Source organism: Lissotriton vulgaris, chromosome 3_2 (assembly GCF_964263255.1).
Source record: "Lissotriton vulgaris chromosome 3_2, aLisVul1.2, whole genome shotgun sequence".
Taxonomy (NCBI): domain Eukaryota; kingdom Metazoa; phylum Chordata; class Amphibia; order Caudata; family Salamandridae; genus Lissotriton; species Lissotriton vulgaris.
Genome location: NC_141690.1, coordinates 217,544,664 through 217,571,577, shown reverse-complemented (window position 1 = coordinate 217,571,577; position 26,914 = coordinate 217,544,664). Strand labels below are relative to the sequence as shown.

General features: G+C 45.4%; 1 protein-coding gene across 1 annotated transcript in view; it reads right to left on the bottom strand.

The window, feature by feature from the left end:
- LOC147725549 (transmembrane emp24 domain-containing protein 11-like) overlaps positions 1 to 26,914 on the bottom strand; it is a 147,695-nt gene that overhangs the window by 104,008 nt on the left and 16,773 nt on the right. The window contains exon 2 of the mRNA XM_086964241.1: positions 6,562 to 6,662. Coding sequence (XP_086820367.1) covers positions 6,562 to 6,662 — 101 coding nt within the window. The remainder of the gene's footprint in view (positions 1 to 6,561; positions 6,663 to 26,914) is intronic.

Here is a 26,914-nt window from a genome sequence, read left to right as displayed (position 1 = left end):
GACAACAACGCACACAACTGCAAGGAACTCTTCAACATCGTCAAAGAGCTTTCCAACCCCAGCGCAGGAAACAACGACATCACCCCATCGCAAGACCTCTGCAACTCCCTGGCTTCATACTTCCACAACAAGATCGCGGACATACACAACAGCTTCAACAACCAACCAACGCACACCATGACCGAACAACCACCCCCCACCACCACCCTCCACGCCTGGACCCCGATCAGCACCGAAGACACCATCCGCACGATGAACTCCATCCACTCCGGATCACCGACCGACCCCTGCCCTCACCACGTCTTCAACAAAGCCGACGCTGTCATCGCACCCCACCTGCGAGACATCATCAACACATCCCTCGACACCACCATCTTCCCCGAGAGCTGGAAACACGCCGAACTCAGCGCCCTACTCAAGAAACCAACAGCGGACCCCACCGACCTCAAGAATTACCGCCCCATCTCGCTCCTCCCGTTTCCAGCCAAAGTCATCGAGAAGACCGTCAACAAGCAGATGGCCGCTTTCCTCGAGACGAACGGATCCCTCGACCCCTCACAGTCCGGCTTCCGAGCCAACCACAGCACCGAGACCGCCCTCATCGCCGCCACCGACGACATCCGAGCCCTGATGGACAATGGAGAAACAGCGGCCCTCATCCTCCTAGACCTCTCCGCGGCATTCGACACGGTCTGCCACCGCACCCTAGTACGGCGCCTCAGCAACGTCGGAATCCAGGACAAGGCGCTGGAGTGGATCACCTCCTTCCTCGACGGGAGAACACAGAGAGTCCGCCTACCACCGTACAAGTCAGAGGCCACCGAAGTCATCTGCGGCGTCCCCCAAGGATCATCTCTGAGCCCCACCCTCTTCAACGTCTACATGAGCCCCCTCGCGGCCATCGTACGCAAACACAACCTCAGCATAATCTCCTACGCCGACGACACCCAGCTGATCCTCTCCCTGACCAACGACCCCGCCGCCGCCAGAGCCAACCTGCACGAAGGGATGAAAGAGGTAGCCGAGTGGATGACGACCAGCCGCCTGAAACTGAACTCGGACAAGACGGAGGTCCTCATCCTGGGCTCCTCTCCCTCCGCCTGGGACGACTCCTGGTGGCCTCCCGCCCTAGGCACCGCACCCAAACCGACAGACCATGCACGCAACCTGGGCTTCATCCTGGACTCCTCCCTCTCCATGACCAGGCAAGTCAACAACGTCTCCTCGGCATGCTTCAACATCCTACGCATGCTACGGAAGATCTTCTGGTGGATCCCCACCGAGACCAGGAAGACCGTCACCCAGGCCCTCGTCACCAGCCGACTGGACTACGGCAACGCCCTCTACGCCGGGACCACCGCCAAGCTCCAGAAGAGACTCCAGCGGATCCAGAACGCCTCAGCCAGACTCATCCTCGACATCCCACGAACCAGCCACATCTCCGGACATCTGCGAGACCTTCACTGGCTCCCCGTCAACAAAAGAATCACCTTCCGCCTCCTCACCCACGCACACAAAGCCCTACACGACCAAGGCCCGAGCTACCTCAACAGCCGAGTCAACTTCTACGCTCCCAAACGCCACCTCCGATCAGCCAACCACGCCCTCGCTGCCGTCCCCCGCATCCGAAGAGCGACTACAGGAGGAAGGTCCTTCTCCCACCTGGCCGCCAAGACCTGGAACTCCCTCCCGACCGACCTGCGCCTGACCCAAGACCACCTCTCCTTCAGGAAGAAGCTGAAGACCTGGCTGTTCGAGCAGTAGCGGCTCCCCCCCCCCCCAGCGCCTTGAGACCCCACGGGTATGTAGCGCGCTTTATAAGTGTCACTGATTGATTGATTGATTGATTCGTGTCGGGTACGCACCGTATGACCCTTTTTCTACGGGAGCTGAAAACAGTTGTAAAAGCAGAGTTCACCCCGAAGCAGGTACGGTACGGCCCCCCTGTGTATGGAGCATACCCCACATGATCGCAGGGGTATGGCGTGTACTCCTGCGATCATGGGGGGTACGCGCCTTATACCCAGAGTACATGGGGTACTCACCATACCCCATGCACGCAGGGTGTACGGCGCATACCCCATGTCCGCTGGGTGTACGGCGGGTACCCCCCATGATCGGAGGGGTACTCGCCGCAACTCGTGCAATGTGATTGTGTGCTTTTCTGTACGAATCGCCCTTACCTGACCTGGACCGTATGACTCGCGGCCTGATACCCCGGTCCGGATCATACTCGTCGGGTCGTTCGGCGTGTTTACGAGTCGTATGGAGACGGCTTCAAATGCGATTCGTAGGACGGTAAATTTACCGGATCGGATTCGGCCCCAGAGTGTTGCAAGAAGATCATGAGCTTGCGAGAAGGAGGAAAAGGTGAATGTGGGCATGCTAGAAGAGTTGGTCTCGGAGAAGTACGTAATCTCAAGTCTTCTGCTAGTAGAACTAAAAGGGCGCCTGTGAAGTTCCAGGGTAATTTGTAGTAGATTAGTCACTATTGTAGGATCTAATCAGTATTTTACTCAGGCTTGGGTTTACTGAGATTCATTTTAATGTGGCTTTGTTGTTCAAGTGTTCATTCGGCTTTCTTTTGTTGTATCCTCTTGTTGTTCTTTATTTCATTGTTTCTATTTTTTCCTCCAGGTTATCCTTACTTCCTTTCCATTTGTTTGGGCTGTTTGTTTATATAACGGGAGGAGATGTGTTGTAACTTTAAGGTGAACTGGTGTGTGCCCATAGTATAATGACCCGGGCAAAGTTTCGGAGTCTGTTGTTTCTGGCTGGCCTAGGGATCACACCATTTGTAGCATCTGCTTAAATAAGAAGACAGACAATGAACATTTTGTCTATATTTCATTTACAACAGAATTCTTATTTGGAATAGAATTGGAATATGATGCTCTTCACAGCAAGCAATTGTTTGCTGTGAAGTCAGAAAAAATATGAAGTCCCACTAATGCAGAATGGATAAATATGGCATAGCCTAGAAGATGAATGGTATGGAGGACCTAGGTTTTGAATGGGTAGTTCAAATTTTTAGGTTTGGTGTTAGAGAGGAATTTTACTAGGTTTATTTTGGGAAATATTAAATGAATTGCCTCTAGAAGAATCTTTAATGAACTTGAATGTGATTTAGTAGTGATTTAAGATATGGTTTATTGTGATCAGTATATTTATAACAGGGGAGCCACTACATATATATGCAGGATTAGGTATAAATTTGTATATAATTATTACTTCCGGTAAGTATTTCCTGTTCATTAATTTTCCTGTCATAAAGCAGGAAGGAGGAAATACTTTACTTAAGCCTTGCAAAGTATTTTATGTTAGTCATTTGATGCATTGCTTTTCTGGAGAGAATTCTGTTCTCACATCTTTGCCAAATTAGGCCTCATGTAAAGCATGACTCAAATAAAAAGCAAATATTATGTGGTACCATAATGCCCAAAACTTGCTTTTATGTTATTGCTTTGCCCTCACCCTCTCAAGTTTTTTTCTGATTCAGGTTGCCCATTTCATCAATACAGTTAAGCCAATATGTTCTTATCATCTCAAGTCTAGTTTTCATAATTGCAGGGATAGTTTCTCCATTAGGGCTCTGGGGCTGCGCCCCTTGAAATTCCTCGACATTCCTGTAGAAATATGAACTAGATTGATTTATTTAGACATATGATTGTATCTCTAGACAAATCGATGTATTTAAGTCTGGGCTGCCTGTCCCAGGCTGCCTTACCTGCCTCGCTCTGAAGCCGGAGATCGAAGTCAGACAGTAAATCAACAATCATAACTGTGGAGCACACGCAGGGCTTACTACTTTAAAGGCCTGCATTGCCATTCTAGTCTACAGCAGTATCCACTAAAGGCCAGTGATGCTTTCAGCCTTATGGTTTTGGGCATTGGAGTCTCAGGCCCTGCGTGAGAGCAGCCGTCTGTCATTCACAGGCATTGATGCCACCCTTTCCCATTCATCACACATAGGAGTGGATGCAAGCACTCGTATTTTAGTGCCTTGTTCTCGGTGATGGTAAGTGTCAGAATGCTAATCTTCTGTTATGTATATTGTGCTGAGACCCTTCGCCACGTTAACCTTCCCCACTGCGACACTGCAGGCTCACTGGCCCTGTTAGAAGTGGAGCTGATGTATTTGTTCCCCGTGAAATTAAGCCAAAAGATGAGCAGTCCAGGGTTCTTGTACCCTTGTGAAGTTGATCCAAGTATCCGAGCCAAGGGCAAAGTGAGAGATACGTGCTTACAGTAGACAGTTATCTGCTGTATGACATTATTACTGGCCCTATCTTCATGCCCTTAACATTAATGCCAAAAACATGGATTGATTTACGAACAATCAGTGTTAAAAACATTAAGCCAGTGCATATCAACGATTTAGTTCCTCTCTTATTTCATGTTTTATTTAATCTTGCCTTTCTCAAGAGTTAGCTATTTAATCATGTTCTGTTTCTGCATTTTTTTCCTTGCATACTTTGAGCCATGCCAAGTGTTTATGAGGGGCCTTGATTGAGAGTTCTGATGCTGAAGCCAAAGCAAAGGGCCTGTCAGTGGGTTAGTCTTTCTGTAGAGCACACAGAACAATGGTCATGTGTTTGAGTTGTATTTGCAATTCTGTGTTAATGTGTGTGAAGGGGGTGCAGAAATGGCAACATATTTACAGGGCAGAAGGAAATAAATTGCTTAAATGTGAGTGAATATATTGCATATTTAGAGGTGGTTAAGATGCGAGGAAGGCCCTTTGGTGAAGAGTAAAAAAAGGAAAGAGAGGTGGTTGAAGATGCTCGGATAAACTAGATGTGCAGAGAAAAAGGACATACATATCTAGCGGAAAGCGCAAATAACCAAAAGCCAAACCTCCTTCCACAGGCCTCAACACTATTGAAATTTCAGAACTGAAACTGAAACATTTTCGAGGTTAATTATTTTTAAGAAATCCGTGCTGTTACTCATTTATCCTAAATAGCTAACAACCATTGACAGAGCCAATTGTACTGACAGATTTTAGGTGTAGGTCAGTTTTTGTGTTATATATCTGGATGCAATTACATCTCAGAGAGAAACCAAAATACCGGTCGGATAGCACTCTATGGGAATCCCAGAAATGTATTTTACATGTTCCCCTTTAGAGGGCCCTATCACTTTTCATCCCACTTAAAGACTTGCCTTCACATATTTCTATATGACTGATTGCAGTCAGCAACTGTGGGTCCTCTCTGAAGCCTGGTTAGAGCAGTTTCTTAAAAGTTGATGTCGCATGCAGTGCAAGACACACATTTTAAAAGGCTGGAGTAGTCACATTACAGTAACTGTTGAACATATTAATGCAGCAATATATAGGTCAGTTTTTAATGTGTTTAATATTTCAAGACTATGGGGTCTATAAGGATGGTGGGCGGACTACCAATTAGGATGCGACCCCTACTCTGGCGGTCGCATCCCGCATATATTGCATTGTGACGGGCGATACTGTAAGCAGCACCTGCCACAATACAATATATGCATGTTGAGCAGTTTCCTGCCGCTAAAACAGCGATAATTTTAATGAGCTTCTTGCTAATATGCCCTCTAGGTATTTCTCTATGCTTATAAACAACAGGAAATTACGCTATGTACTAGTACGCCAATATTCGGAAACGATACAAGATTCAAGTTGCTTAATACAGGCTTTGTACAGCCTCTACTGGAAGATCACTGACCAACCATCACCCTGCACACTTAAAATCCACCTATATGATTTTGCTGCTGAAAATCTCTGAATTGGCCCTTTGCTCTTACTATGTTTGCAGGTTCTGGTAACTATGTAATATGCACTTTATAAATTCCCCAAATTAATAGCATGTTAATCCCAAATTAATTGATTGTTCAAAACAATGGTCCTGATCCTGAGATTGGCGGATGGGGTCAGGTAGGCAGAGGCCTTTGCCGTTAGCACTCTAAAGGACTACTGTTCGCCAGATTTAGAGAAGACCAACCCAGCGGCCATCTCTGCATTGAAAGGAACGGCTATGGCAGCAGTTTGCTTAAATGTACAAAACCTTTAGCTGACCGCCGTCTATTTTGATGGCCACCTACTAAACTTTTTACATGTTATTGTTTGTCAAAAACAAACTTCCAAAGTTGGAATTTGTTTCTGATAAAAGGAGTTTTTTTCCCAGAGTGTAGGGGTCATTTTTGTATTTTGTTGTCACTCCAGAATACTTAACCCCTTGCATGCGCCGCAAATTTTCGCGCTGTGCGGGCGCTTTACATAGTGGGCGGGATTCGGATGGGCCCTGGCCATCGTCAGCACATGCCCACCGTGACGCATGATGTCTGAGGGCCGTCATGAGCATGCAAGGGTTTAAGGTCTGCCTATCTCTAAATGAGTCGGTGTACTGAGCATTTGGTGAGCATTTGTAATAGAGTACACTGTCCTCTGAACTTTAAATGGGGCCCAATACCATAAGACGAAAGCTCACAGATGCTGTACACATACATAAGCCTGCAAATTTGGACTTTAATAATATTTGCTTGTGAATCGGTTTAATAAGAATGTTCACAGTACTAGAACAGTTTTACCTCCTCATTTGGAGCTGTGATAGTCACCATCATTCCCAGACCAGGAGCCGATGGTAGGAAATCATGCTCATGCATATCCCATTGTTGTACCTTATAACGGCCTGTTGAAAAAGTGAGATTAAACTATTTACTCAACATGCAAAATGTGTAAATTGAAAACAATAAAGATCAATCTCCTGTTATGCTTATTTGCTGACATTATGAGTATTAGTAACAGAAACATGGTTACAGCTGGCATACATTTGTCCCTTACTTCTTTGCTTTCTGGACTTTCCACCACTAGACAGTATACCACATAATGTTTAGGATTTGTGCAAAGCCAGATGCTTAATATAATCTTTTTACTTTAATGCACAACAAAAAAATCCTTTACCATGGTGCCTCCTATAACGCTGAATGAAGTTCTTAAAATCAAAAACTGCCTCTGAGGATTTGTGAAGCCACAAGTATCTCACGGTATGTGTGTTTCCAAAACTTTCTTTTTTTATTTTTATATCTTTATTAAAAGTTTTATATTTTTTCGAGTATTACAGCACAGCACATAGCAAATTGCCTTACATTATATACATTCCTTTTGCATAGTTTATGCATCACAGTATATGACATTTAAAGAAAACCACGTAAGAAGGGAAGGAAAAGAAAAATAACGGGAAAAAGAAAATAGTTATAAGAAAAGAAACAGCTAAGAGGAGGGGAAGAGAACATCATTCCTAATGTATATTGTTAAAGCCCTCTTTCCACTGCTCAATGGGTCTCAAGATTCTCTTCCCGAGTATTCTACGCCTACGACCTTTCCTTGCATAGATTGCACTTTCTAAGTTATAGGCATCAAGCAGTCTGGCTAGCCAATGATGTAGAGTAGGGGGCACTTTGTCTAGCCACGCCCTAGCAATACACATGCTCAGCACCGCCATAGCTATAAATAAAAATTCATCATGGGGGCCCCCGCATCTTCATTAACCCCAATAACCCCAAGGATAATCAAGACTGATGAGAGGGTAATTTTAATCCCCAGAGACCTGTCAAGGAACAACTCAACCACCCTATGAAGTGTGTACAACTGCAGGCAGGTAGCAAAGATGTGAATTATATCTGCCTCCAGGGAATCACAGCGAGGGCAGGTAGTGCCTGAGGTGCCCCCCCCAACTGGGCTATTCTTGCAGGTGCGTGATACAAAGAATATACCGTCTTGTAGTGTTGTGCTTGTAATGTAGCCGAGCAGAGGATTGTCCGTCCCAGATCTAATGAATCGCGTAACCTGAAACCAGCCCGAATCCCCGGGCTTCTGCCTCTACCTCTTTGATAGCAGTGACTGGTGCTGATGTGACAATTGTGACGTCGTTGCGTAAGCAAAGGTTTTAAACTCCTGCCCATGCATAACAACAGGGGGGTTCTTATTATTACGTTCCTACCTGCGTAGCAGTGGATCCATATATAAAACGAATAAAAGAGGCGAGAAAGGGCACCCTTGCCTTGTCCCTCGCTTAATCTGCAGCGGATCAGTATATCCTTTGTTGATTTTCAGTCGGGCTGACAGGTCCCTATATAAAGCCTGTATAGCCCCTATATATCCTTCACCTATACCGCACCATCTCATAACCATCCAGAGGTAGTCCCAGGAGACCCTGTCGAATGCCTTTTCTGCGTCAAGTAGTAAGGCTGCCACAGGATCCCCTGAGACCTCCGCTGCATCAAATAATGTAAACATTTGCCTTTTGTGTTGTGTAGTTACCTTTCCTGGTATGAAACCATGCTGCGTGGGGCTAACCAAACTCTCGATCGCCCTGCCGAACCTCATAGCCAGTATTTCCGAGAAAATGTTTGCATCCGCGTTCATGAGTGTAATAGACCTATAAGAACCAGGTTCTAATGATGGTTTGCCCTTTTTCAAAATAACTACTATATCGGCCCCCCCAGTTTGGTATGGATATTCCCTGTTGCGCTTGTACCATAGTAGCCTGTATATCCTCACTTAGCACACCCTGAAAAACTTTATAAAATTTGGCCGGTATCTGGTCCGGGCCTGCCCCCTTGCTCGAGGGGAGGTTTTTTAATGTGGTAGCCATCTCCTCTGGGGTTATAGGGAGATCCAAAGCTGCCTTCTCTTCCCCAGGGAGAACCGGATGCAGAATGTCTTTTAGGTATTCCTGAATGGGTGCTACAACACTTATCTGGGTTTGGTTATACAGTGCAGCATAAAAGAGTCTAAAGACCTCCCGTATTGCCCCCGCGTCTGTAACTACGTCTCCTTTATCATCTAAGATCTCCTTTATTTCCCCAGCCGCCATTTTCTGTCTTGTGCGTATCCCTAGAATGTGCCCTACTCTCTCACTGAGATCATAGCACCTCTCCTTTTTGACCAAATAACTGGCTGCTGCTTTACTTGCAATTCTCTTGCTTACCTCCGCTTTACCTACTGCGATCCTGAGGAGGATATCCTCCAGGGGCACCTTTAACTGTATAGCTACATTCAACTCCTCCTCTCTCTCAGCCAGCGTTCTTGTAATTCTTTCAACTCTTTCCTTTTCCTGCTTTTTCTTATGTAGTGTGTAGCTCAAAGTCTCGCCTCGTACCCCTGCTTTGAAAGCATCCCAGACGACGCCTGGGGAGGTACTGCATCTGTTGATATCCCAGTATATGCTGATCCACCCCTTCATATGATTAACATACTCATCATCCTTTAATAATGCCCTCTCAAAGGTCCAGTTATTCTCTTTATTAGCAACCCTCACCGTTTTAAGCGTGAGTATTAAAGGAGTATGGTCGGATATTATCTGTGGTTGTTTTTCTATCCGTGTCCTTGTAACTAGTGAGTTTGATATTAAAAAGTAGTCGAATCTTACGGAGATCCTATGTGGTGCTGAATAAAATGTGCTACCGGTGCCTACCGGATTGAACCGGGCCCAGAGATCCGTTAAAGAATTGTGATATGCCAGGTTAACTATTGCTTGACAAGTCTTCTTCTTACGGACGGTATATGCCTGCCCCTCCTCTGTATCTAAACCAGTCAGCCCGTTAATATTGAGGTCCCCACAACAAATAATAGGTTCTGACCATAAGGGTAGTTCTGAATCCAGAAATTCGAAGATATCAGGGTCATCTTCAGTAGACCCATAGATTGATACTAAAATAAATGTCTTGCCCTTAGTAATGCACTCGAGTAATACCCGCCTCCCCCATTAATCCTCCTTTTTCCTCTTAACAAACGTGTCCACCCTTTTGGCAAGTACTGCGACCCCCCCCCCCCGAGTTTTGGTCCTCTGCTTTGTGCACGCCAGTACTGAAAAACCCATCTGCTCCAGGAGATAGCTTTTTGTCCCCTCAATGTGCGTCTCTTGTAGACACGCTAGATCTAAATACATTGATCTGAGGAGCGCTGCCACCCGCTGCCTTTTATTACCCTCGCTGAGGCCACATACGTTTATCGATAAAATTCGGATACTCATTAGAATGTATTGTATTGCTGTCCTCACTTTCCCATCCAAATTATAAGAAAAATACAGAAAAAATTCATATATGTGCTGTGGTGTGCTGTGCATGCCTTGAATGTGTGTGTCTTACGTTCCCCCCTCAACCCCCCTTTCCTCCAACCCTCCACCACTCCTGACCCTCCCAGAGCCCCCCCCCAGAACCCATCTCCACCCCCCTTACAGGCAAATAGCTCACACATGACCTATGAATGACCGCTTTTGAATTGCAGCTATCGCATCCCTCTCCCTCTCTTATGACCGTTAGTCCCTGCAGTGTTTACCCCCTGATCCCTATAGCAACCCATCACCGTCAACTTGTGCTCTGGGACTGGCAGGAAGAAAAAAAAGGGAGAAGCCCCTATGTGTCCTAAGTGTCCCAAGGTCCCTTGACCTATGCTTCAAATCGAACCGTATAGCCACCCTTCTGACCCTTTAACTCCTCCATATACTGTTGTGCTTTAACTTCAGAAAAGAACATTTTCACTTGCCCCTTTGTGATCACCTTAAGCCTAGTGGGATACAGTAGATAAGCCTCCGAACCTAGGGCCTGGAGTGGAGTGAATAATTGCCTAATCCTCCACCTTCTTTTCACAGTTGCATGGCAGAAGTCGGGCCTGGCGAAAAAGGTAATGCAATTAAATGAGCGCTTAGACTCTGGCCTTGTCTTGTCCATGATTTCCTGTCTGAGCAAGTAATTGCCCACATAGACCAAGATTCATCTGGGCATACCCTCCTCTGTTCCTCCCCGCCCTTTCTTCAGTGTAAATGGGAACCGGTGCGCTCTTTGAACCTTGTTCTCCCACTGCCAGGTTGATGATTCAGGGAAGGCACCCTTCAGTAAGTTGACAACAAACAGCCTGGCATCTTGCCCCTCCGCCCCCGCGGCCACATCCAGTAGTCTGATATTGTTCCGCAGCAGTCGATTTTCAAAATCCTCCAGCTTCCACTGTACATCTTCTACAATCTTTTCCTGTGCCTGTTTGAAGGTCTGCCAGCTACCAACATCATCTTCCAGCCTTCCTGTTCTTTCCTCGACCTGCGTCACTCTATCCGCTACTTCTTCATATAGTTTGTTAACTTTCCTAAGTGATTTTGGATCTTTTTTGTTGCCTGTCTATCCCTACGACTCTCCACCCTTGCTTCTCCCTGCATCTGTTTTAGGGTGTTAAAGAATAGTTCTAGTGAGGCAGGCTGAGGTAGGGGGGATATTGGAAGCGACCTCCCCTTCTAGAGAGGGTGAGTTAGTGCCATCCTGATACAGTTGTGAGGTAGCTGAGTAATCCCAAAGTAATTTCTTATTAGCACCCGAGGGGGTCCCAGGTACGTTGCCTCTAATTTTAGACCTTTGCTTCTTCTGCGTGTTCCTCCTGCCAGAAGCACTGGTCCCTGTGTCCGAGCCTTCCCCTGCACTTTCTTCACTTGATAGGAGAGACTCCGAATCCTCATTGAGGGAAAAAAAGCAGTCTCCCTCGGGTGAGCCGACCCCCCTCCCTCTCCGATGCCCCTTGCTGCTGCCTAGCCTTTAAATCATCTTAATACCTTGCGAGGCTAGGGTCACTTCCCCACGTACTCAAAGTTTGATGTGGGGTATTCAGGCCAGCTTCCACCACAAGGAGAGCTGTCATTATGTCCTTGTTGCACATGGTTGTTGTGTCTGGGGTTCCATTACTATCCAGGATCAATTCCTGGGCTCCCTCGTCCTTTCCATTGCCTGCCTTGCCGCTCGTCTGCCCAGCCGAAAGAGTTTGCGCCGCTGAAGCCGGGCGTTGCCTGGCAACCACTCCATCAGCGTCCTCGAGGACGGCGGTGTCTTCGTTTTCCCGCACGTCGGCGTCAGGATGTTCCGGGGCTTTGGCATTGAAGGCTTCCACGACGCCGGGAGATCTTTCTTTGGCATATTCTCATTGCTGATCCCCGGCTCATTCTGCTCCTTCACTTGCTTGGGAGCGCGTGGGCATCGCGGTTACTGCTCTCGTTTGAGAAAGAAAAGCGCCAATTTTCCCTAAGCCAAACTTGATGGCGAAGAGTAATAAAACTGTTGGAGACGCCAGGCAGTACACCGTTCCAAAGTCTCTCTGCCTCGTTACCGTCAGGGGTTCAGAGCCTACAGGGGTACACAGCATCCTACTCAGAGCACCATCCTAGGTCAGGGATGGAGAAGGTAGAATTGCGACTGTGCGCTACGATCCAGAAGCGGGCATATTGCCTCCCAAGACATCTTGTGTTTCCAAAGCTTTCTAATCCCATTATGCAGTAACTCTCTCTCTAACTTCTGCATGTGCTCTGTATTGTATTGGAATGTTGTTGTGTACATTCCAGGTAGTTGATGATCTGACTTAAAAGTTCCTTTCTATGTAATTTGAGCCATACTTGGGAATGCACAGCTCTGTGGATGAGGTGCTCTATAATAAAGAAGATTTGAACCTACATGAGGATTCTGTGAAGTGTAAGGATCTTTACTGTGACGACGACTGTGTAAGAATACCTCAACACAACTACAATTACAAAGATTACTCATTAAAGCTGTGAGTGATTTTGAGGGCTGCTTCACTTAGGGGAGTATTTCCTAGTCTTATGTTTATAGTCTTGGTTTGCTTTGGGTTCTTTTGCCCTCCCTATCAGGGAAAATCATTTGCGCTTTCTCTAAATTACTTATATTTGACTTTGTATCTGCATTCTTTCATGGAATATGTGAGAGGATATTTTGGGTTAAACTAAGTCATCACGACTTAACCTTCTCCCTGTGGCTTTATTCCACTGTGCATTACCAGTTTCTATTTAGATGATTTTGACTTTAAAAAGCTGTTGTATTCAAGTCTATCCTCTTTTGAGTGCCTCCCAATTCTCTCATGTGCACCCTGCAGGCCTCACGCAGCTGCTACCATTTTGCCCCTTCATGTTTGTGCCGGAACACACTGCCTCGCACTAGTCTGCCTGCTACATCATGCTGTGGAGCAGAGTCACAGTAAGCAACCCACTCTGGGGTCTCGCACCACCCAATGGATTTTACCAGGCTGCACCTTAAATACACAGAGGGATATTCTCAAGACCGTTTAATAACTATCCCAAAATTAGCTTAACGCAACTTTCAACATAGCAGTCTATTGCAGGAAAATAACGTTGGGTTAAGGTGGTATTCTCAACACGTCGGTACCATGCGATAGGACTGCGACAACGCATCAAATGTCCGCGATAAAATCAACGAGATGCCGCAAAAATGCAAAACATGAACGCAAAAAAAATTGCAATGAGGCAAATCGCGATATAAAAATCAGCGAAAACCTGCGACAGACCTGCAATTCACACACGTCAGGCAGGAAAAATCACCATAAAAGTAGAAAAAAAGACAAACAAATGCCAAAGAACAGCGAAGCACAATGGAAGTTGCCGGAGCAAGTATAGCGGACAACCAAAACCCCCCAAAAAAAACCCGGAGGACCGGAGTGGGAAGAAGTGGTTCAGTCTGCAGGAAAAGAGGATCCTGATAACGGAGGTGGTAGAACACCATCAACAACTGTTCATCACCTCCACTGTGTCATTGGCAACAAAAAACGGACTATGGCAGTCTATTGTGGCAAGGTGAATGCAGTCGGAGTGCTGAAGAGGACAAAGAAAGAGGTCAAGAGGTGCTGGAATGATGTTGAGCGCAAAACCAAACTGAAACTCGCCAACAACCGGAAGGCAGAAATGCAAACTGGAGGTGGGAGTCCTGTGCCACAGGAGGAGCTGGATGAGATGGAGGAAATGGTGTCCACGGTCATCAGTGGGGAGATGGTGGCAGGAGTTGTGGGGCCGGACACTGCTCACACATGACAGGACACAACAGCACCAGGGTGAGTAACAACCAGGGACTGGAGGGACTGGGGGAGATGGGCACAATGGCACACATGTACAATTTAGTAGAGTACATCTGCGGACAAACCATGCCCCAGCCCCCAACTCCCACCAAGAGACCAATGTACCCAAGTATGCAACATCTCAGCACTGCATGAGCACAGAGTCAAAGGCACACCGAATGAAAGAGATAAGGGACAGCAAAATCAGAGCTGCAGGGGCGACTCCCCCGAATTGCGCACACGCACATAACATGCAGAGCACATCAACATTGACAACAATGTGGTACAAACCGCAACACATCCACAACAGAACACAGGACACAACTGGCGCCGCTTGTGTGTAGCAATTGGCCAATCACACTTGGCATTGCAGGGAAATGTCAGTTGACAACGTACAAGTACAAAAACCGTTATGTTTTTAAAATGTCTACTGTCCCTCATCAAATAGGCAGCTCCTCCCAAACAGCTACAATGTACACAGTCATGCAGTCTGTATGAAAACATGTACAATGTGACAACATACATGTGAAGACATTGTTATACTGCATCTCCCTTTCACATTGCAGAGGGAGAATCAACACCTCCTGCAGAGCAGCCTTAATATCTTTTCTCTGATGATGAAGTGGACCACCACACCTTTGACTCCAAAGCCCTCCAAGAGTTCATTGACAGCCTCTGCAACACACCTCCTGGAGCAGGGCAGCCCAGCTGCATTGAAGAGACCCCATCCCCTGCACAGACCACACAGCAGGCAGCACCCACCCCCACGGCTGCCTCACAGGACCCCAACGCTGTGTGTTGGGGTGCCAGGAGAATCTGGCTGAACAGGTGCGGGTGGGCTTCGAACGCATGGCAGCCAAAGTAGATGCCATACGTGGGTATCTTAGTCCCTTCAAGGACCATTGATGGTCCCAAACATACACCCACAGTCCCCTCCATGCTCTCCAACGGACCATGGCTGACTTCGCTGGACCCCTGGCTCGGAGACTAGAACAACTGTCTAGTCAGAGGTTCACCGGCGATGTCGCATGGGAGTTGGGACACATGCAGAGGTTAATGGAGAATATGGATCAGACGCAGGTGGAAAGAGCGGCTGCCACGGCTGCACACCAGCGAGAGGTAGCTGGGTACCCTCAGTGACATCAAGACCACCTTCCTTGGATTGCTGCAACAAGGCCCGGCACTGATGAATGCTGCTGCTACAACACCATCCACATCTCCGCCCTCTGATGTTTCAGTGCCACACATTGCAGCAGACATTCCACCTCTGGCCCCTGAGGTGTCACTGCCACATAGTGTTGGAGAACGGCCACCACCACCCACACTGGAGGCACATGAAACAGCAGTACACGAAGATGCAGATGAACCTGCCTTCATGGTAAGAAGGGCGCAGTTGCATTCTTCTCCCCCATATGGGCCGTTTCTACTTGGTTTTGCCCTCTGCATCATCACCTTCCACTGTCCCCCGATACACTCGGCGACACTCACCTTGGACCTCGATATGGACTGCCATATGCTGTTTGATCGCCAATGAAACAGCATTCAAATTGCAGACTGAACTCTTCCTCTTCCTTTGGACTTGTTATTCCATGAAGGACTCTGGCTTGCCCTCCACGGGCCGACATTGTAATGTGGAGTTTGCATGGCTCTGTACTGCTCCAGCTGCAACACTCCACTGCGTTGGGGTAGTTTAAGAAACGGTTGAAAACATGGACATCACAGGACATATGACCCTGCCAATAAAAAGGGCTGGGCGCACGTGGTGGACACCATTTTCACACTCTATCTGGGTGAATCCATGTGGTTATTATTTATGCATGAAAGCCTAGGGCCATGCAACCTCAAAGTCCCCAGGGCCGAAGGTGACATGCTGTTGTCCGCACCACAATACTCAATCCTAGTGGGTCCATGACTTGGTGACACCGGATACACTGCAGCCGGCACAGGCACATGGCCATGGGACAGTGACTTTCGGACCTTAAGTGCTGAACAGGTGTGCAGACTGCCATGATGCCCCGTCCTGGTGGTCTGGACTGCTCAGGTTTTGTGTGCCCTGCTGGACCACAGTGTAGGCCAGAGCCAGTGGGCAATGCGGGCATACCACCACATAACGTTGCCTCACGGATCACAGAGTTGGTGGCACCTAAAGGGCTGAGCAGGTGTGCAGCCTGCGATGATGCCCTGTGCAGTGACATGTCCTCTGCCATAGCGAAATCAAGACCCAGAATCAAGTGTGTGACCTGGTGGCCCGCGAAGATGGGCTGCATGATATAGAGGTACCATGTTCACGGGCCTCGGGCTTGTTGCTTGCACCGGTACGTGGTGGGCCCTCTTTGCTACACACCAGATGGTGAGCAGTGAGGCCTGGGTGTGCAGGGGCGGGCATGCACTGCTGGGCGGCAGGAGGGGATGGGGTGGAGCTGCCTGGGTGTGCAGGGGTGGGCATGCACCGCTGGGCAGAAGGAGGGGCTGGGGTGCAGCTGCCTGGGTGCACAGGGACGGACAGGCGGCAATGGCATGTGCACTTGTATGTACTTTGCCATTCATATATCTGAACTCAGTTTCAGATGGGGGGTTCTGTTTCAGATGAGGGACCTGGTGAACTGCACAACATACCGACACGTGGTTGGAGACACACTGGTGGCAGCAGGTGAGCAGTGACGCCTTGGTGCGCTGTGTTGGCACTCTCTCTCCCTATCCATCTCTACTTTTCTCTGTGTCTCTCTACCCCTCTCTTTCCGTCTTACTCTCCCTACATCTCTTTCCGTCTTTCTCTCTCCCTCCCTTTCTTTCTGTCTTCCTCTCTCCCTCCCTCTCTTTCTGTCTTCCTCTCCCTCCCTCTCTTTTGTCTTCCTCTCTCCCTCCCTCTCTTTCCGTTTTCCTCTCTCACTTTCTCTTTCCGTCTTCCTCTCTCCCTCCCTCTCTTTCCGTCTTCCTCTCCCTCCCTCTCTTTCTGTCTTCCTCTCTCCCTCCTTCTCTTTCCGTCTTCCTCTTCCTCCCTCTCTTTCCGCCTTCCTCTCTCTCTTTCTCTCTCTCTTTCTCTCTGTCTCCTTCGCTCTCTCTCTCTCTCCGCTCTGATGAGCGCATGACACACCTTCTTATCTGGATTTTTGTCTTGCAGGCTGTGACCTACAGATGTTCTTCCGTGTTTTTTTAAAATACATTTTCGTTTGCAAATTCGAAGGTGAATGTGTGATGCTCATTTTTGAGATGACACATGCATGTTACCTGTTGTAATTGTGCGACATCACGACATCATGCAAATTCTTTGGTACATGATTTTGTGGAGTTTATGTGACATGTCTTTGTCTGGGGGTTGGCGGGTGTGTACTGGGGTGGTGGAGGTGGGTATTGTGGCCCTCTTGGGTTTCCGGCCTGCATGATCAGAGGCTCCATGGCATCTGTTGTTCTTCTGGTGTGGCTCTGGGCTGGGCTCCCTTTTGTGGTGCAGGCTGTCGTCCGACTTTACACCAGGTCAGAGCAGGTGTTACTTTCCTGCTGCTAACGCGCCTTATTGTCTGTTTTGTGATCATATCGCCAATCTGGCTGGTTGTTGAGAATGTTGCGGAGTAGTGTTGTCGCTGCTTTTTGCACCGGAACGCCTACTCTGTATCTCTTTAGCGATAGTTGCCGGGGTCATCTGTGGCGATGTCTTTTGCGGCTGCTATCGCAGGTAAACTGGTTATATGGGCTGTTAGCACCAGCTTGTGAATGGGGTGATAAATTTATCGCCACTGTGGCTGCGGTAAAGTGCTGTTAACTCTGCGATAAATCCTAGAGAATATGCCCCACAGTGTTTCCTCTCAACACTATACGTCGCACCCTGAATTAACCCAGCTCTTCAGCAATGCATACATCTCTGCACACAAGGAACCTGCCATTGAACTGAAACATCTAGACCCCTTAGCTGCTTTCCATGGTCTCTGATTTCCTGTTGCAGTGTGTGTGTTGGAAATCTAGACTCCACCCACAAGGAAGTTGCCATTGAACTGAAACATCTAGACCACTTGCCTGTTTTGCTTGAACTTAGATTTCCTGACGCAGGGTGTTTATTTTAAATCTTGACTGTATAATGCACAAGTACAACATCTTGTATTGATGGCGCAAGAGGAAGCCTGCTTTTAATAATACTATTCTAATTTTTCAGAACTAGATTGTGAAGCTACACTGGTATTATTTAATACTATCTGGTTTGATTTACTATGTTTATGTACAAAAGTCAAATTACAGGAAATGTATTTCGTCAAGTATTTAGTTGTACTTTGGGTTCTGTTATTCTATTAACCTTCTTTTTTTGCAGGAATTCAAAAAAATGCGGAATATTGTTCCACCCCCATTTTATTCAGCTCACCAGGAAATCCACCTATTAAATGGTTGATATGGAAGAAAACGTTGTCCCATTTTGCCAGGGTATGTGAAACCAATCTCACATCAGAGAGGAAAACTTCTCTTCGAATGCACTGTTTGCGATATGAGGGCAATAGTTTATTTGAAAGTTTACCGGAATCAGAGGAAGAAGATAGGAACGACTTTGACATGTGTATAAAAAAATAGGTCTGCATTTCCTTCCAAAAGTGAACACAGTTTTGGAAAGGCCCACTTTGGCAAGATGGAGCAAAGATATGGTGAAAATGTGGAGTAATATATAACCAGTCTTAGGCAGCTGGCTTCATCTTGTAGATTTGGAGCTTCTGTGGAGGACCGCATCAAAGATCAGTTTATGCTTCATTGCCTTTCTGATAAAGTCAGTTAAGAACTTTGATTTAAGGATGATACCACACTTGCAGAAGTTACTATGATAGCTAAACAAATTGAAAAATGTATTGGCATGTGTTGAGGAATTAGAAAAAAACTGCGAACCTCCTGTTAGCAAATTTTAGCTGAAGGTTAGAGAGAACAAAAGTAAAGTGCCTCAACCAGTTCAGACTAGATTTGGTAGTAGTAACATGGGGAAGGTGGCCACCTTCAAAAAATGTCCAGCCCTGAATATTTTATGTAAATGATGCACTAAGGAGATACACTTTGCCAAGTGTTGTCATTCAAACAAAACAGGAGAAAAAAGAGATGAGTTACCTTTAGAGTCTGTCAAAAGTGTTGACTATTGTAGTTTATCAGTATCATCTGCGGTTGGAAGGAAAAATATCCCAAAAATATAATTGCCATTAATGGTTTGCACATGGAAGCCCTGATTGACTCTGGTGCTTGCCTCATGTTAATTTCTTATGAGTTATTTGATGAGATGTTTGGTGGCAAGGTGACTTTAAAAGAGCCTAATGTTGTCCCAGGTAGATATGGAGGACAGACCATAGAATTGAAGGGGCTCTTCAAAGCTGACATAGAATTTCACAGTAGCAAAATTCACTATAAAGTGAATTTTCCTGTAAAAGGGGTCAGTGTGTTTCGTTGGCCACCTCAAAAGGATCTTGGTATTCTTTTGCATCCCAGTGCATCTCCTCCAGTTAGACTAAGTGAGGAGGGGGATACAAATGACTAATGTACAGAGACTTGAGACTGTGAGTACTCCAGAAGATCATAGAAGCAAATTTTTTAATAAGTTTCCAGAAGGTTTTGAAGAGAAATTGCAGTTTTTAAAGGGCTATGGCCCACATGCATCATTGTTTCATTTTGCACTTCCTAATTTGCGATTTTTAGGGAATCGCAAATTAGGAAATGCAAAATGGGATGCATGTACATTTTCGCAAAATATTTGAGAATCGGTAAAAATCGCAATTTTTACCGATTCTCAAATATTATGCGATTAGCAAAGTGCGAATTCGCAATTCCCATTCATTCCTATGGGCTAAAATGCCCATAGGAATGAATGGGAATTGCGAATTCGCAATTTGAAATCGCAATTCACCAATGCATTTCAAGGGTGGAGAGGGGGGTCCAAATGACCCCCCCCCCCCTTCACCCATGAAATGTACTTTTGAGTATAAGTTACAGACACACATGTCCTAAGGACATGTGTGTCTGTAACTCTACAGTTTAAAAAATGCATGTTTGTGCTTTTTTAAACAATTTCGCAAATTACCACGAGGTTCAACTTCGTGGTAATTTGCACTTGCAATTTCAAATTTCGCAATTTGAAATCAAATGATGCATAGCATTTTAGAAATTGCAAAATTGCGATTTCTGAAATGCTATCGCAATTTTAGAAATCGCAAAAAAGTTGCGATTTCTAAAAAAGCATGATGCATCTCAAAAAGCATTTTTGGAATCGCAAACGGCCGATTTTAAGGAATCGCACCGTTTGCGACTCCAAAAATGCTTGATGCATGTGGGCCTATGTTCTTCAGATAAAATTTAAAGCAGATTACATTCCTGTTGCTTGCAAAGTTAGATCTATACCCAGCTCCTTGAGAGAATCAATCAAGAAGAAACTGTTGAGCTTATGTAATGAAGGGAACAGTTGGTACCAAGCTAAGAATGGGTGGCTTCGATAGTAGTAGCACGTAAACAATCAGGAGAAATCGGGTTGTGTGCGGATTTGAGAGCTTAGAATAACTGTGTTGTAATGGACCGCTTTCTGCTTCCCTAATATTAATGAGATGGTGACTTTGTTGCATCGTGCAGGATTTTTTCACCACTTTTTCACCACTTTGGATTTGACTGCAGCATACCATGAGATAAGACTACATCCTCACTTGAAAGTTCTCATAGCTTTTCATAACTCCATTTGGCACGTTTCATTTTATGTGGATGCCTTCTGGTCTTGTGTCAGCTGCAGCCATGTTTCAGAGAGTGATACATATGTTGGTTGGAAGCCTTGGAGTGATACCAGGACATCTTGATTTTGGAGAGAAACATTGGAAACACATGATTTGGCAGTAAAGGCATATATTGGATGCTCCAAGGAAGAATGTGCTGACCCTTAAACTCGTTTTTAGAAAACAAGGGAACCCAATAAAGGCCTTCGGACCGTGGGTTAAGTAACTTATTTCAAAGAACAAGGGTCCTAAGGATTTCAATATAGCAATAGAATAATAATATAGACTACAATCAGTACTATACGATTTCAACGCCCAGCCGGGCGTGAGTCTATTTAAGGAATAATATAAAATCTTGTTGATCCAAGAAGGACCAAAGTCAGCGGTGAGATAGGGTACAGTCCTGTACCTATCCCAAAAGTCGTGGACTCGCGCTGCCAGGAAAGGGGTAGAAGTCCATTGCGCTTCACCCCAACCCGCCGTTGCTCCGATCCAGCAACCAGTATTCTCGTGGGAGCCAACTTATTGGAAACTACCCTCTCCCTCAACACGGCGTATTCTGGACCTGATAAATCCCCTCCTGCACGGCTACTCTACACGTAGCCACCAAGCTGAGTACCGAACCGGCAGGAACTATTTCCCCTCCGGTCAAATCAACAATCCTTGAACTGAATGCGTCTACATTCCAGTAGCGCTAGCATCCTGTTTCTTGCACCGGCTGAAAACTCTCCCGACCGGTCTAAACACCCCCGACCCCATCTAGCAACGCAAGCATCAAGGCACGTATATCTGTAATAAAGTCGCAAGCCAATTTCCCGAATACTCTGGGCTCGAAAATATTCCAAAAAGGCTTTCGCATTGTAATGCAGGTATTATTTGTAAAACTGTCCTGATGATGGTCCCAGTTTATCATGAGCCTTTAGGGATCGAAACGTCGACGTGCTATGCAGTGTAACATATGATATAATATGTATACTTGAAATTGTTTACACTGTAGGGTGAATTTGTTGAAAAACTTTCTATTGTATTTGCAAATCACCCCTTGGCTCAAAAATTGTTTCCTGCCTGAAAAACCTCCTTCCTTCTTCTATCTCCTATGCCTTGATCTGTTCTTTCTAACCTTTTGGGATAGGTACAGGACTGTACCCTATCTCACCGCTGACTTTGGTCCTTCTTGGATCAACAAGATTTTATATTATTCCTTAAATAAACTCTCGCCCGGCTGGGCGCTGAAATCATATAGTACTGATTGTAGTCTATATTATTATTCTATTGCTATATTGAAATCCTTAGGACCCTTGTTCTTTGAAATAAGACCCTTAAACTCAGCAAATTTAAGATTGGTCGGGAAAAAATCGAGTATTTGGGACACAATATAAAAAATGATGGTATTTGTCCCGAAAGAAAGTTGGTTTCATGTATACTGTTCTTACGCAGCCTGTCAAAGAAGGAAGAGTTCATGTCTTTATTTGGTATTGTGGAAATGCAAGCTAAATGCACCCAAAAGTTAGCATCAAATACACCTAAGATGAGACAGTTGCTTAAGAAACGAGAGGCATTTTTGCGGCATTAAGATTGTGAGAGGGAATTTGGTGATGTAAAAGGAAGTCTTGAGCATACCAGCCAATTACAGTCCTTTGATTCCAAGAGGCGCTCTATAATGACTAATGCAAGGGCAGTTGGTTTAGGTGCTGTTCTGCTTCAAGGGGATTGTGATGAAATGAAAATGATTTCAGGCCATTAATAAATATATCAAGACCATTCCATGGCGCTAAGCCTAACTATTCAGTTATAGAAAGAGAGGCGTTGAATGTTTTGGGCCATAAAGAAATTGCACAGTTTTGTTTGGGAGAAGCCATTCACCATACTTACGGATCACAAACCCTTAGTTGGGATTTTGAGCAACAAATGGGTTGGATTCTGTTTTAATGCAGATAGGCAAAGTTGCAGATTGTTTGTCCAGAGTTGGTGTAGTCACAGAAGAGGAGGAAGTCGATCATGATGTGAAAGTGAAAGTGTGTGTGATCTCAGAGGGCACTATTTCACAAGTTGAGTGGTTGTATGCTCTTCTTAGAGATAGACCTTTGCAGACAATAGGTGTTACCTTCTTGTTCTCACTGATCAATTTCCTCTTTGGGTTGTAGAGAGGTGTTACCTGAGTCAGTTCTTACAGATAGTAGACCACAATTTGCGTCAAGTGAAATCGAACATTTTCTAATTGGTGAAGGCATGAAATATAAGAAATACTGCGGAGAGGTTAAACAGGGTGAGAAAGGAGGGTGTGCAATTGGAAGTGTGTGCAATCAGAAGAAATTTCTGATTGCACAAATATTTTCTGCACACTCAACAGGAAAAGTGCCTTTTTAGCTGTTTAGAAGTAGAAAGGCCAACTCAGAATTGTCACCAGGCTGGAAGTGCCGGGGTAAAGACACTTATATGTGATGGGAATATGAAGAAACATTTCCTAAAGAATTGAAAAGTGTGAATGATTGTAAATGCAATTTTGATTTGAGAAAAGCTGTTGCATGCTGGGATTTTGGTGTGGGGACATAGTGAAAATAATCGTCCTGTAAGATCGAAAGGATGCTCCAAGTACTCTGCTCCACATAGGATTGTGAAAGTATTCTGCAATGCTGTCAAAGTAGATGATGGAAGAATTTGGAACCTTAATAAATTTGTATCTTACACTTGGTGTATGTATTTAGTTTGTGTTTTTAGACAACACATTTGTTTCTTTATTTTTTATCTTTCAGCTGTTAGGTTCTTTTCTTGATCTTTTGTTTTCTGTTTTGTAAGGGGTAAGATTTGTGGTAACTCCTTCTCTATCTTCTGCATGTGCACTATATTGTGTTGGAATGTTGTTGTGAACATTCCAGTTAGGTGAAGACCTGACTTTGAAGTTCCATTTTATGTCAGGTGAGCTATACCTGAGAATCACTTTGTAAACTTTGAATATAAATGTATTTTTCATGTACCAAGATCAAATTTAGGTACAAAAATATTCATGAATGGGCTTGAAGGTGTCTCTGTAGAAAAGAAAGGTGTTCGGTGAATACATTCAGCCTACTCAAACTCTCTTATAAAGCAGGAACACATTTGATAAACTCACATAAAAAGGTTTTCATTTGATGGTTTTACCAGTGAACTATTTATTAAAATTGCTGTGACCAGGAGGGCCTAGGGGCAACTGTTTTTGGCCTATTGAGGTTTCCAACACTGTACAGATAACATTTTTCATGAGGATTCCTGGCTTGATGTCAGTGTTTGCAGTCAATTGTGACCAACTATCACAACTGCTCCATTGTGACATTGTCAATATTGCTTTTCAAGCATCCTCTACCTTATCGGATGGTCAAGAAAGTTGCAATCGAATTACACCTGTTCTTTATTTCTTAAAGTTTCACTAAAAACCTATAATTTTATGCTGCCTTCAGCTATGGAAGATAAACAAGAGTTGTTCTCTCCAGTGGCTTCATTTAAACTTTTGCAAGTGCTAATTTGTCTGACAAAAAGAGGCACAAACAAGACCCTCCATCTCCTATTAATGTTCTCCCACCGGTTTCTATGGAATTATTACTAGCACAAATCAGAGATCTCAGACCTATTATGAAGGACACAAATACAAAACTACAAAGTTTGAATGGCAAAAAGTCCTTTATAGATAGGAAAGTGTCTGACATTGAACGGCAAATTAGTGATCTTCTTGATTCAACAGCCTAACTAGACTTACCTTTAAAAGACGTCTCTGCTTATCAGAAGCATGCAGAAGACCTTGAAAAATGGCATAGGCACAATTCCTTAAGGCTTTATGGTGTACCAGAAAACTTGAAAGGCAATGATCCTATTTCTTCCTTCCAGTCTTTTATACCTAGGGTCCTTGACTTACCTGATATAACCCGCTTGAACATGCAAAGGGATGGTACCACTGCCTCTAATGCATCTGCACCCCCTAGCTCCAGTACACGTGGTAGCTCAGCCCCAACGGGATTAGTAGGGTTAACCGTGGGTTCTGAGGTGGATTCCGACTTAGTCAGGACTCCAGCTCAGGCTGATGTGGTCAGTGATGGTGGCATAGATCTTGCCACCTTACTGGTAAGTCCCACTAATTTGGGCAAGTACAGGCAACAGCCTTTAATAAACAGAAAGGAGGCCATGGCCTACAGGTACACAGGGGCCAGTGTCACTATGGTGACAGAGAAACATGTGTCTCCTGACTAGATCATACTTGGACCAAGTATACCAAGTGACCAGTGCTTGCAGATCCGCCCCTCTCTTGAGCCCCACAGACAGCAAGCTGCTGCTTACGCAGCAGGGAATATCAGTGGGTCCAATAGGATCTACTTGGATGAAGGACTTCTTTACTCAGAGGGTAGAGACCCCAATCCTGGTGCCACCAGGAGGTTGGTTATACCCCAGAATCCTAGAGGTTTCATGCTCACCCTTGCACATGATATTCCTCTGGCAGGACACTTAGGGCAAAGCAAGACTTGGGACAGGCTTGTCCCTCACTTTCACTGGCCCCACTGGCCCCATATGTCTGAGGACACTAAGGAGTGTAGTCGCTCCTGTGCCACTTGCCAAACCAGTTGCAAGTCAGGTTTCATCACAAAGGCCCCTTAATTCCCCTTTCAGTGGTTGGGGTTACCTTTGAAAAGGTTGGGATTGACACAATTGGTCCCATGAACCCTTCAACAGCATCTGGGCAAAGTTATATTCTAGTGGTGGTGGACCATGCCACTAGGTACCCAGAGGTCATTCCCCTTAGAACCAATACAACTCCTGTAGTGGGCAGGGCCCTCCTGGGAATTCTTTCCAGAGTGGGCTTTCCTGAGGAGATCTTGACTGACATAAGTACAAATTTCGTGTCAAGTTACTTAACTGCAATGTGGAACGAGTGTGAAGTGAATTACAAATTCACTACACCCTACCATCCTCAATGCAATGGGCTTGTTGAAAGGTTCAAGATCTGTTGCCTGATACACAAGTCAATATGGGGAAATGGACCCTCCTACTTGGCGGAGAGGCTCTATGGAGCCCAGCTCATACTCATTAGACTTCTGGAGCCACTGCCCCTCTCCAGCCCCTGTCATCCAAAAACCGGACATGCAATACACAAACCTAGCAGAGGCACACTGGATGGTTAGGCAAGAAAACACCTACTTTCTAAAAGTGGTATTTTCAAACACAGAATGTAAAAATCACCCTCACTAAAAGGTGCACTTTAACATTCTGAGTTCAGGCCTACTAAACTGTTTTTTCCCATCTTGTTGCGAGGGCCAGTTATGTTTAGAAGATGTTGTAAACATACTCCCCAGTCTGTCCTATGGGAACAGGTAGCCTTGCAATAGTGAAAAAAGGAATTGGCAGTAATTCACTAGCAAGACATGCCACACACATCAGGGCATGTCCTTCCTTTCACATACACTGCCCCCTGCCCACAGGGGTACCTACCTTAGGGGTGTCTGACATGTACGAAAATGGAAGGTCAGGGCCTGGCAAGTGGGTGCACTTGCCAAGTTGACATGGCAGTTCCAGACTGCACACAGGCTCTGCAGTGGCAGGCCAGAGTTACATTTACAGGCTGCTTCTGTGGGCGGGACAATCTGTGCTGCAAGCCCACCAGCAGCATTTGATTTACAGGCCCCGGGCACACATAGTGCATTGTACTAGTGGCTGACTAGTAAATGAAATAGCCAATCATGGAAATACCAATCTATAGCAGTAATTTAAAAAGGGAACACTTGCAGTTTGTCACTGAACAGCAGTGGCAAGGTGCCCAAAGCATCTAGACCAGCAAAACGGAGTCCAACATACAGCAAAAACACAGGAGGCAAAAGCAAAAAACTGAAAGGAGACCCACACCAATGTTGCCAGGTCTAACAGTAGGTTTATTCCGATTCGTTAAAATCGAGACCTTGAAAATACTGCCAAGTAATACTCTATAATACCCATATATCAGGTGTGTGTTCAAATGATTTTTGTTATCAAGTTTTATGTATGATTTTATGGTTTTTAATGAAATGAAATACATTTTTGATTTGATTTGATACATAGATGAAGTTATCTGTGTTGGACCCTATGGTCATAGGTTTGAATCTCAGGAGGTCCACTAGTGGCAAACAAGCACCAATATGTAAGCAGCAGATCATAAATGGGCTTGCGTTTTCATATGTATTTAATTCTACCCCAGATAAAGTACAGCTCCAGATGAAGAAAGACTGATGATCACATGAGTTTCGTGCAAACGCAGCTTCTTTCTAAATGCGGGGATGAACATCTTTAAAAATAAGATAGGAATTGTTCAAAACATAAAAATGAGCAACAATAGAACTAACAA